At 33.8% G+C, this 13,295-nt stretch overlaps 2 protein-coding genes across 2 annotated transcripts in view; one reads left to right on the top strand and one right to left on the bottom strand.

Annotated features, from left to right (window-relative positions):
- LOC105834560 (very long-chain-fatty-acid--CoA ligase bubblegum) overlaps positions 1 to 13,295 on the top strand; it is a 34,035-nt gene that overhangs the window by 19,338 nt on the left and 1,402 nt on the right. The window lies entirely within an intron of this gene.
- LOC118644721 (uncharacterized protein DDB_G0285291-like) lies at positions 6,088 to 8,567 on the bottom strand. The gene is made up of 3 exons (XM_036283916.1): positions 8,133 to 8,567; positions 6,546 to 6,724; positions 6,088 to 6,421 (listed from the first exon to the last, which is right to left on the bottom strand). Exons 1-3 carry the CDS (start codon positions 8,161 to 8,163, stop codon positions 6,155 to 6,157), a joined length of 477 nt encoding a protein of 158 aa, XP_036139809.1. The 5' UTR covers positions 8,164 to 8,567; the 3' UTR covers positions 6,088 to 6,154.

The raw sequence follows: 13,295 nt of genomic DNA on the forward strand, positions 1-13,295 counted from the left end.
CATCGTACTATCAAAAAACACAAAGATCCGATTTTGGTGCTAACTGCATAATACCAAAATTAATTTGTTTATCCCCCGAATACGCGCACCAATTATAATTTGTTCACTAATCGTTATCGATCCAGCAAATCGGTCGTTAACTTTGCGATCGATGCCGCCATAGTGGCGGCATTCGCAAGGCATCGAGCGGCAGTACTCAAAACACGAGGAAGTAAGGTAGTGTGCGTGGCGGTGCACTTTGTTTTTGCTTGCTTTTCACTCTCGCAATTTCTTTAAACATTCTTTTGTTTTTCCGGTGTTTTCGTCGATGCAACGTTTAGTGGCTTAGTTACTGCGCGACCACGGTAGAAGTAACACGTTCTTCGCGTTTGCTTTCTAGTTTTGTACGGTTTTAGTGTCAGTCGCTATTTTTTTTAGTTTTTTAGTTTTATATTTTTTTCGTTTTTCGTACGTGATATGTTATTTAATTTTATTGTTATAACATCTTGTACGTGAGTGTGAAATATTTTATAAATTGTGGCAAAGGATTAACTTTGAATTATCACCATGCCTGCACGTGGAAGACCAGCAAATATAGATAAGCATACTGTAATCGATATTTTAATGAAATATAAAGACCTCTTGATAGTGGACGGTCAAAAAATTATTTCGAAACATGATGCTATTTGGGTAACAATTGCAAAAGAATTAGAAAATCAGTTAACCCCAATTTCTTTGTATACATTTCTTACTTGCAATAAACATCACGTAAGAGATATATTAACTGACCGTCCTTCTGTGTCTCATCAGCCAAGGGAAGTTGAACATGATATTCCAGATGTTTCGAGCATTGTTAGTATTTCTAGAGATGAATCGACAGTAAATGATTTGACGATAAATAATTCTGACACGCTCGTAAATAATGCCGATAGTGTGTTAACGTTTACTATAACTATGGCAAAGGCTGATTTTAATGCTATGATAATTTATAGAACATACAGACGAAAAGAAAAGGGTCGTCCTCCTGGAACGCGACAATATACAGTATTGCAACCCGGTACGTGGCAGCAAGTATTTACAGAAAAAATTTGGGAAAGTGCAAAACTGTCATGTGGATTTAATTTTAAAAGACATAAATTAATTAGCAATGGAGAATCAGGATACGCATACGGTTCATGCAAATGTGGCTCATTAATAAAATGTAATATTGATAATACGAATGAGCTAATTACGAAAATAAAATGTAAGTTTATTGAAGGAGAAAAAGAAGGACGTTGTGGAAAGCGATTTTTAAGAAATCCTGTTAGACAAGCTGTTGTGAATGAATTAAAAGGGAAAAGTGTAATGAAATATAGAGTAGAAATGGCAGAAAAGTTAATGCAAAATAATGATAATGTTGAACCTCCGCATTTATTTAATGCAAATGTTTTAAGAGTTGCCAAACATGACGTAAAAGAAAAAAGCTACTTTGATAAGGATCCAATAAAAGCTTTGGAAATTATGCAGTTAGGTCCATTGAAAAATATTATTCATAATATCGGCTTAAATCCATTCTTTGTTCATTATTGGTCTAACTACCAATTAGATGTATATAGAACATACACGTTAGATGAGACAGCTTGTGTTTACATAGATGCAACCGGAAGTATTATTAAAAAAATTAAAAGATCTGACAAATCAAAGACAGGACATATATTCTTATATAACTGTGTAGTCAATTCCGAAAAAAGTGGACTATTTCCGGTAACACAAATGTTGTCTGAAAGACACCATACAAATGCCATTCATTATTGGCTGATGGAATGGATACGATCCGGCGCATCACGGCCACGTGAAGTTGTATGCGATTTTTCACGTGCTTTATTAACAGCTGCTGTGCGAAGTTTTACTAACTATTCTACATTGGACGAATACGCAGACGCCTGTAAAGAAGATAATTTACCTGCTTGCTACATACGTATCGATGTAGCACATTTTATAAAAAAATATGCAAACTTTTTAAAGGATTTACATCCACGTATAAAACAATTTTATCTACATATATTAGGACAATTAATTCTGTGTCGAGATATTGAGAGTGCAGCTGAGATATTGAAAGGAATTTTAATTATTAGTCAAAGTGAAACAGAAGGTAACACAAGAGAAAATGAAAGAACAGTATGTGAAGAGTACAAAATAAAAATGAAAAATCTTTTTACACAAGATTCAGAAGATGTTATCACTGATAATATAAAAAAATATAATGATATAGAAGATGAAGAAAACAATTTTAATAAGTGGAGTTATTGGGCACAAAATATAAATGATAGAGTCAAAATGTTACTGACTGATAATGAAGGAGACAGGGAAAATGCTCATTACCTACCCAAATTAGCAAATTATATTATGAAAGATGCTAAATTGCTACCTTTATGGTCTTGCGTATATCGAGATAAATTTGGATATGGTAGAATACCTGCTAGCAGTGCTTCCGTAGAAAGCGACTTTAATATAATAAAAAATATTATGTTAAATGCAGAAAAAAGTCGTATGCGTGCAGATGAATTTGTAATAGAGCACGTGAATTATATGAGCGGTCGCTTAAAAATAGCACACGCAAATACTGAAGACTCTGATAGGCAGGAAAGAATAGTAGAAATTTGTTCAACTCAAGATGATAATGACAATACCAAAAAAATTAATTTAAGAAACGAGAAAAAATGTCCAGCTTGTGAAAACGAGCACGAACCAACTGGTGGACATACATGTTATGTGTGCCAAAAATTTGTCCACGCACTGGAAGGATGTTCCATTCCAGTTGGAGAGGAAGGATATGGACAGGAACGATTATGCATGGACTGCCATAATTTAAATAATCTTCAAGATATAATTGCAACAAAAGAAGTTGAAGATTGGAGGGGTTTGGCTGCAGCGGACTCCCAATCTAAAGGAAGATATTTACAAAAGGGTAGTATACAGAATGAATTTTTATTAGATACTAATATACATAAGATACCAATAATAAGAAATGGAAATAATGTATCCTTAAAACCTGTTAAAATTGAAAAGAATAGTTATTCATTAACAAACACTTGTGCATTTGACAGTGTTTTACAATTATTTATTGCTGCCTATTTTGATACAGAGGCTATTAAACTTCTTATACGTAGTAAAACAGATTTTAATTTTTTTGAATTAATTAATGAAGTGGTATCTTGTGGTATAAAAAAATCATCGTATAAACTTCGTGCGAAAATTTTAAAACATATATTTCCAAGCAAAGTATTGCCAAACAATTGTATCCTTATTAATTGTGAAGTATCAATTGGCTTTTTGTGTAGAAATTTGTTTCAGAAATATCCATCATTCAAGGAAATATCCAAATGTGAAAAAGGTTGTCCAGAGAGATTAAAAACATTGCCATTAGTGCAAGTTTCACTGGAAGCATTATTAGGAAATAATATTAATAAAATCGAAAAGGACATTACAATTCAAGGATTTCGTTCTTGTATTCAACCAAATTGTAATGGATTAGAGAGTACGACAATTTCTGACATAGGTATGTAGTATATTTATTATTACGCATTTTAGAATAATGTATAATATATATTATAAATTTTCAAGTCATTTAATTTTGAAGACATTTCATTATATTTGAAATTTATTATTGCTTATTGAGAATGTTTTAAAAATAAATATATATATATGTGCATGATGCAAAAATTCAATTTGCAATATAATTTTCTGTTAAAAACTAGATTTAAATTAAGTGATTTTAAAAGTAATACAATTTAATAAACAACAATTTTATTTATTAATTATAAATTTAAGATTGTATAACTCAATAACTTTTACTTAAAAAAAAAGTTTTACAAAGAATAGTCTCAAGTTTTGACAGAATCTTTATTAATGTATTTAACATATGTACTGGTTTTTTAAATAATAATTAGATATATTGTATTTTTTATTATATTTTATATTGCTATTTTCACATTATATAAAAAATTATAATAATCAAAATGTTTTTTTTACTTTCAGGACGATTTATCTTAATGGAAATATATTCCACTTCTGGTGATGGAGAACAATATGCTGTCCAATTAAAACATATACCAAAGAAAATCAAATTTTCTTTCATGACGGATGAATATAATCTCGCTGGAATAATTAATTTTAAATCACCTGCAAAGCAAACTAGGCATTCAACGAATCAAGATATTGGTCACTACACTGCCATTAGTTATCGACGTAAGAAATGGATAAAATATGATGATTGCAAAGATGCAGAACAAATTTTAAATGATAATTATTTGTCTAGTCCACATATTATTTTATATATTGCACAGTAATTTTAGAAAAAGTTAATATTAAATAATTCTTTACAATTTTTTACATAAATCTCTCTCGTTATAAGCGATATATAAAATAATAACATAAAATAATAATTTTTAAAAATTATGTACATTACCAATGTATATGTTAGAATATAAATGCGTTCACGCAATGATCGTATGAGAGCGTGAACGATTGATCACATACAGCAAGTAATAAATATAATGCATATTTAAAATGCAACAAAAAGATAATGCGTTCGCAGAATAATCTTGTGAAATCGTGAACTGCCATTATTATCAATTTTTTTCTGTTTATTTATTATTGAGAAATTACTTTTACAGCATGGCAGTATTAAATTTACCAGTATTTATTACTTATTTTGAGTATTAAAAATACTAATGTAGGCCTGAGTAAGAGAAACGAAAGGAGTAAATATGTCTGTAGGCAATGTCAAAGTCAAACGTATCAGTCTTGCAGTCTCTTTATTATGGTCCCCGTGTCTAATACTTACAATCAAGAGAGAATCTATCTATCGACCCGCGCTCTCCTTAATATAGGCCCGCCGAAAAGCCTCGCTAGCAGGAGAAAAGCTCCGTTAAGTTTTTCTTCTCGGGAAGATAATATTTGTCCCAAGGAAAGAGAGCAAGCTTCAAATCACAAAGTTAAGTCAGATTCTGAAAATGTTTTTTGGATCGTTGCTAACACTAAAAACAGTTTCTTTAATACTCAAAATAATTACTGGCAAATTTAATACTGCCAGTATTACGTTTCTGTAAGGCTATTTGTTGAATTAGCATTCGCGTAATATTTACAAGTGAAATTCATATTGTGAACTGCAATAGTTACTATGCAATCATAATTATCTGGACAAGATAAGAAAACCTATAGTAACATTTATAATTGAAAATATTCTCAATGAAAAGGGCTAAATCATTGTGTTTTATAAATTCATTTATATTGTTTTCAAATAATATATTTATTAAATTATATATTTCACGTTTATATTTCATGTTTTTATTGATATAAAATTATTTATATAAATAAGTGTAGTATGTAATATAATTTTTACGAGTGTAAATATTTTTATACATATATTTTAATATTTTATAATAAACAATCTTTTTATATTAAAAAATTAATTTCAATTTATAACAATATTTATAATTTATATAATGAGCATATAATTATTTGCATATTATGTCATATTTGATATTATTTGATATATCATTTCTCTATTAAATATATAAATAACGTGTCTATATTATTTATATAATTTGCACAGTGATCAGCAATTTTCAAGAGATATTTTTATATATAACTGAGCGTTCACGCATAACTGTGTAGGAGCGTGGAACTGCCATATTAATTTACTTGCTTACTCTGTATGTAATATAATTACTCTGTATGTAATGTATAAAAGGAAAATAAAGTATACAAATAAATAAAATAAATGTGTATATTTATACCTTTTTATTATCTTTCCTATTAATTAATATCATAATACTATGAATTTCCACAAATGATAAACCGTCTAACATAAGCTCAAATTATTAAGTCATATTATCAAGAATAAATTAGCAAAGTATAAAAAAAAAATTAAAAAACTAAAAAATTTTACAAGTATATATAACGGGAATAAAAATATATGGCTATCTCTTGCTCTAAAAAATATTAGTTTGTATCTTTTGTAAAAAGTTTCATATATATTTTTTTTTACAAAACAGCTTTTACAATTCTACTCTAAATTTTAAAATGTTTATAAAAAACATACAATTACATTTTAATAATTTTATTTTTATAAATTGTTACATTTTAATAATTTTAATTTTATAAACATGTGTTGTTACATAAAAATAAGTGTTCAAAAATAAAAACTAGCCTCCTTTTGATAAATGATAATTGTGTCGCCACGACCACGACCACGACCACGACCGCGACCACGACCACGACCACGACCACGACCACGACCACGACCACGACCACGAATATAAATATGACCACCACCGCGTCCACGATAATAATTAGGACCTCCTGCATTTTGCTGCTCCTGCTGAAGTTCCCGTCTTAATGCCATTATTTGATTGCGTATTTCTATAATGCGCTGCTGTGACTGTTGTGAAGACTGCTGCTGTTGTTGCATACAATAGTTATTCAAATTAGAAAAAAAAGAATCAAAAATTAAAAAATTTTTTAACTACCTTTGAATTACCTATTAATATTAAAAAGAATATATATATATATAATATTATTACATTTTGTAATTGTTGCTGCTGTTGTGCTTGCTCTGACTCCTGTCCTAATTCTTGCTGTTGCCCTGACTCTTGCTGCTGCTCTGACTCTTGCTGCTGCCCTGGCTCTTGCTGCTGCCCTGACTCCTGTTGCCCTGACGTTTGTGACTGCTGCACACCACGTCGACATAGTTTTCTTTGACCTAAAAGTTGTCTCTCTTTACGCCTATCTCTACACTTCTGTCGAGAGCGCTTTAATGCGGCTCTACCAGGACGTCTTTTTAGAACGCCTACAATATAAGCAATTCAAATAAAATGTAGAAAAGCAAAGAAATTATTAAACAATTTTTTAAATGAATTTTTTATTCATGTAAAATCTATTAAGTAAAATCCAATATTTTGTATAATAATTACATTAACTAATATTAACTAATATTTTTATTAATGTCTTTGACCAAATTAAAATTATAATTTAATAATTAGCTAATTTGTTTATTTAGGGTTCCGTTTGCCCACATTATATTTAATATATCATATAAATGCACACACACGCGCGCTTGTGATATGATGCGCATAATGTTACGTACACATTTACGCGCATATGACACATGTCCACAAATTATATAATATATAATATAATGTACGCTATCAAAATATGTGTTAACAATCTTCTCTACGGTGATGCTGTCATTTTTACATTCATTGTGTGGTAGTAGAACCAACTTATAATTTAATCTAGTCAAAAGTAAAAAATATTCAATATAAAAAGAAATGTGCAAAAATCGAACAGAATGCTAATTTCTTTATTCATTGGCTCTATAAGTCGAATTTTAATATCATGCATTTTAATTAACTTACTCCTTATAGACATAATAAGGCAAAAACAATAGAAAACAAAAATTAAATTGCTGTCTAATTGTACACGTTAATTTAATATTAAAATTCTAATAATAATAATAAGATAATAAAACTCAAATTATATCAAAATTTAAATGTAATTGTAGACTACGAGCCAAACCGGATTTTTAATGTTGAAATTAATGTAACTAAATATTGACATCAATCAGAATAGAAAAATGATTTTCTTATGAAAAATTATTTTCTTATTCACAAAAAAAAACTTTCCAAGAAATTTAAATATACATCCTTAATCATATTAACATTTACTTTTAACTATTTTGTACACATAGCATTGAGAATGGTCTGAAGTAGATCGAAACGTTTCTTATAATATTAAAATCTGAATAAACGGTTATATTAATTTCAAAATACAAAATCCGATTTGGCTCATTGCTCAAAATAACATTCAAATTTTTATTAATATTTTTATGCACGGTATTTACGTATTCAATAATTAATTAAATCAACAGTGAGAAAGAGAGGGAAGAGAGAGAAACACACACACACACACACACACACACACACACACACGCACGCACGCACGCACGCACGCGCGCAGAGAGAGAGAGAGAGAGAGAGAGAGAGAGAGAGAGAGAGAGAGAGAGAGAGAGAGAGAGAGAGAGAGAGAGAGAGAGAGAGAGAGAGAGAGAGAGAGAGAGAGGGAGAGGGAGAGAGAGAGAAATACCATTATTAATACATGATATATATTACCTGTCGTATTACTTGTTGACGGGTTCATCATTTTTGAACTGGAAGAACGAAGTACACGCTACAGAGTCCAACACCAAACTGAGAAAGAAGGACTATCGCAAATGGTCCTTATGTCCTTATAACTCCGCCTACTTACAGATTTTACAAAAGAGGAGCTAACGAAAAAATTAGCTATTCTTTCGTTTTCACCGCCGTAATTCCGTTGCATCTAGCCGACGCGTCGCGACGTCGCGCCAGAAAGGGGCAGCGGCATCACAAAGAAATCGGTAGCCTTACACGTTTATCAACTGTTCAACCTTAATGTTTCGCCGCAGCAGCGAAACAGAGAAATATCCCAAGCAAAAATCTTTAACATATTGTTAAGAGCGAATGCGAGCTCGCATGTGTGAACGCGAGCTTTATTCAGAAAAATCAATATATCGATTTCCCTCGTCAGCTGACGGACTTTAGAGCGCGCCGAGCGCGCTTGCGGGATAAACAAATTAATTTCGGCATTATGCAGTTAGCACTAAAATCGGATCTTTGTGTTTTTTAATAGTACGATGTCTGAGGAATGTTTTAGTATAATAATCTGGCGAGCACCAAATTTTTTGACGATGGGGAAACGGACTTTATAGCGCGCCGAGCGCGCTTGCGGGATAAACAAATTAATTTCGGCATTATGCAGTTAGCACTAAAATCGGATCTTTGTGTTTTTTAATAGTACGATGTCTGAGGAATGTTTTAGTATAATAATCTTGCGAGCACCAAATTTTTTGACGATGGGGGAACGAACTTTAGAGCGCGTCGAGCGCGCTCGCGGGATAAACAAATTAATTTTGACATTATGCAGTTAGCACCAAAATCGGATCTTTGTGTTTTTTGATAGTACGATGTCTGAGGAATATTTTAGTCTAATAATCTGGCGAGCACCAAATTTTTTGACGATGGGGAAACGGACTTTATAGCGCGCCGAGCGCGCTTGCGGGATAAACAAATTAATTTCGGCATTATGCAGTTAGCACTAAAATCGGATCTTTGTGTTTTTTAATAGTACGATGTCTGAGGAATGTTTTAGTATAATAATCTGGCGAGCACCAAATTTTTTGACGATGGGGAAACGGACTTTATAGCGCGCCGAGCGCGCTTGCGGGATAAACAAATTAATTTCGGCATTATGCAGTTAGCACTAAAATCGGATCTTTGTGTTTTTTAATAGTACGATGTCTGAGGAATGTTTTAGTATAATAATCTTGCGAGCACCAAATTTTTTGATGGGAAAACGGACTTTAGAGCGCGGCGCGCGCGCTCGCGGGATAAACAAATTAATTTTGACATTATGCAGTTAGCACCAAAATCGGATCTTTGTGTTTTTTGATAGTACGATGTCTGAGGAATGTTTTAGTATAATAATCTTGCGAGCACCAAATTTTTTGACGATGGGGGAACGAACTTTAGAGCGCGTCGAGCGCGCTCGCGGGATAAACAAATTAATTTTGACATTATGCAGTTAGCACCAAAATCGGATCTTTGTGTTTTTTGATAGTACGATGTCTGAGGAATGTTTTAGTATAATAATCTTGCGAGCACCAAATTTTTTGACGATGGGGGAACGAACTTTAGAGCGCGTCGAGCGCGCTCGCGGGATAAACAAATTAATTTTGACATTATGCAGTTAGCACCAAAATCGGATCTTTGTGTTTTTTGATAGTACGATGTCTGAGGAATATTTTAGTCTAATAATCTGGCGAGCACCAAATTTTTTGACGATGGGGAAACGGACTTTATAGCGCGCCGAGCGCGCTTGCGGGATAAACAAATTAATTTCGGCATTATGCAGTTAGCACTAAAATCGGATCTTTGTGTTTTTTAATAGTACGATGTCTGAGGAATGTTTTAGTATAATAATCTGGCGAGCACCAAATTTTTTGACGATGGGGAAACGGACTTTATAGCGCGCCGAGCGCGCTTGCGGGATAACCAAATTAATTTCGGCATTATGCAGTTAGCACTAAAATCGGATCTTTGTGTTTTTTAATAGTACGATGTCTGAGGAATGTTTTAGTATAATAATCTTGCGAGCACCAAATTTTTTGACGATGGGGGAACGAACTTTAGAGCGCGTCGAGCGCGCTCGCGGAATAAACAAATTAATTTTGACATTATGCAGTTAGCACCAAAATCGGATCTTTGTGTTTTTTGATAGTACGATGTCTGAGGAATGTTTTAGTATAATAATCTTGCGAGCACCAAATTTTTTGACGATGGGGGAACGAACTTTAGAGCGCGTCGAGCGCGCTCGCGGGATAAACAAATTAATTTTGACATTATGCAGTTAGCACCAAAATCGGATCTTTGTGTTTTTTGATAGTACGATGTCTGAGGAATATTTTAGTCTAATAATCTGGCGAGCACCAAATTTTTTGACGATGGGGAAACGGACTTTATAGCGCGCCGAGCGCGCTTGCGGGATAAACAAATTAATTTCGGCATTATGCAGTTAGCACTAAAATCGGATCTTTGTGTTTTTTAATAGTACGATGTCTGAGGAATGTTTTAGTATAATAATCTGGCGAGCACCAAATTTTTTGACGATGGGGAAACGGACTTTATAGCGCGCCGAGCGCGCTTGCGGGATAAACAAATTAATTTCGGCATTATGCAGTTAGCACTAAAATCGGATCTTTGTGTTTTTTAATAGTACGATGTCTGAGGAATGTTTTAGTATAATAATCTTGCGAGCACCAAATTTTTTGATGGGAAAACGGACTTTAGAGCGCGGCGCGCGCGCTCGCGGGATAAACAAATTAATTTTGACATTATGCAGTTAGCACCAAAATCGGATCTTTGTGTTTTTTGATAGTACGATGTCTGAGGAATGTTTTAGTCTAATAATCTGGCGAGCACCAAATTTTTTGACGATGGGGAAACGGACTTTATAGCGCGCCGAGCGCGCTTGCGGGATAAACAAATTAATTTCGGCATTATGCAGTTAGCACTAAAATCGGATCTTTGTGTTTTTTAATAGTACGATGTCTGAGGAATGTTTTAGTATAATAATCTTGCGAGCACCAAATTTTTTGATGGGAAAACGGACTTTAGAGCGCGGCGCGCGCGCTCGCGGGATAAACAAATTAATTTTGACATTATGCAGTTAGCACCAAAATCGGATCTTTGTGTTTTTTGATAGTACGATGTCTGAGGAATGTTTTAGTATAATAATCTTGCGAGCACCAAATTTTTTGACGATGGGGGAACGAACTTTAGAGCGCGTCGAGCGCGCTCGCGGGATAAACAAATTAATTTTGACATTATGCAGTTAGCACCAAAATCGGATCTTTGTGTTTTTTGATAGTACGATGTCTGAGGAATGTTTTAGTATAATAATCTTGCGAGCACCAAATTTTTTGACGATGGGGGAACGAACTTTAGAGCGCGTCGAGCGCGCTCGCGGGATAAACAAATTAATTTTGACATTATGCAGTTAGCACCAAAATCGGATCTTTGTGTTTTTTGATAGTACGATGTCTGAGGAATATTTTAGTCTAATAATCTGGCGAGCACCAAATTTTTTGACGATGGGGAAACGGACTTTATAGCGCGCCGAGCGCGCTTGCGGGATAAACAAATTAATTTCGGCATTATGCAGTTAGCACTAAAATCGGATCTTTGTGTTTTTTAATAGTACGATGTCTGAGGAATGTTTTAGTATAATAATCTGGCGAGCACCAAATTTTTTGACGATGGGGAAACGGACTTTATAGCGCGCCGAGCGCGCTTGCGGGATAACCAAATTAATTTCGGCATTATGCAGTTAGCACTAAAATCGGATCTTTGTGTTTTTTAATAGTACGATGTCTGAGGAATGTTTTAGTATAATAATCTTGCGAGCACCAAATTTTTTGACGATGGGGGAACGAACTTTAGAGCGCGTCGAGCGCGCTCGCGGAATAAACAAATTAATTTTGACATTATGCAGTTAGCACCAAAATCGGATCTTTGTGTTTTTTGATAGTACGATGTCTGAGGAATGTTTTAGTATAATAATCTTGCGAGCACCAAATTTTTTGACGATGGGGGAACGAACTTTAGAGCGCGTCGAGCGCGCTCGCGGGATAAACAAATTAATTTTGACATTATGCAGTTAGCACCAAAATCGGATCTTTGTGTTTTTTGATAGTACGATGTCTGAGGAATATTTTAGTCTAATAATCTGGCGAGCACCAAATTTTTTGACGATGGGGAAACGGACTTTATAGCGCGCCGAGCGCGCTTGCGGGATAAACAAATTAATTTCGGCATTATGCAGTTAGCACTAAAATCGGATCTTTGTGTTTTTTAATAGTACGATGTCTGAGGAATGTTTTAGTATAATAATCTGGCGAGCACCAAATTTTTTGACGATGGGGAAACGGACTTTATAGCGCGCCGAGCGCGCTTGCGGGATAAACAAATTAATTTCGGCATTATGCAGTTAGCACTAAAATCGGATCTTTGTGTTTTTTAATAGTACGATGTCTGAGGAATGTTTTAGTATAATAATCTTGCGAGCACCAAATTTTTTGATGGGAAAACGGACTTTAGAGCGCGGCGCGCGCGCTCGCGGGATAAACAAATTAATTTTGACATTATGCAGTTAGCACCAAAATCGGATCTTTGTGTTTTTTGATAGTACGATGTCTGAGGAATGTTTTAGTCTAATAATCTGGCGAGCACCAAATTTTTTGACGATGGGGAAACGGACTTTATAGCGCGCCGAGCGCGCTTGCGGGATAAACAAATTAATTTCGGCATTATGCAGTTAGCACTAAAATCGGATCTTTGTGTTTTTTAATAGTACGATGTCTGAGGAATGTTTTAGTATAATAATCTTGCGAGCACCAAATTTTTTGACGATGGGGGAACGAACTTTAGAGCGCGTCGAGCGCGCTCGCGGAATAAACAAATTAATTTTGACATTATGCAGTTAGCACCAAAATCGGATCTTTGTGTTTTTTGATAGTACGATGTCTGAGGAATGTTTTAGTATAATAATCTTGCGAGCACCAAATTTTTTGACGATGGGGGAACGGACTTTATAGCGCGCCGAGCGCGCTCGCGGGATAAACAAATTAATTTCGGCATTATGCAGTTAGCACCAAAATCGGATCTTTGTGTTTTTTGATAGTACGATGTCTGAGAAAT

The sequence above is a fragment of the Monomorium pharaonis genome, chromosome 3, assembly GCF_013373865.1.
Source record: "Monomorium pharaonis isolate MP-MQ-018 chromosome 3, ASM1337386v2, whole genome shotgun sequence".
Classification (NCBI taxonomy): Eukaryota; Metazoa; Arthropoda; class Insecta; order Hymenoptera; family Formicidae; genus Monomorium; species Monomorium pharaonis.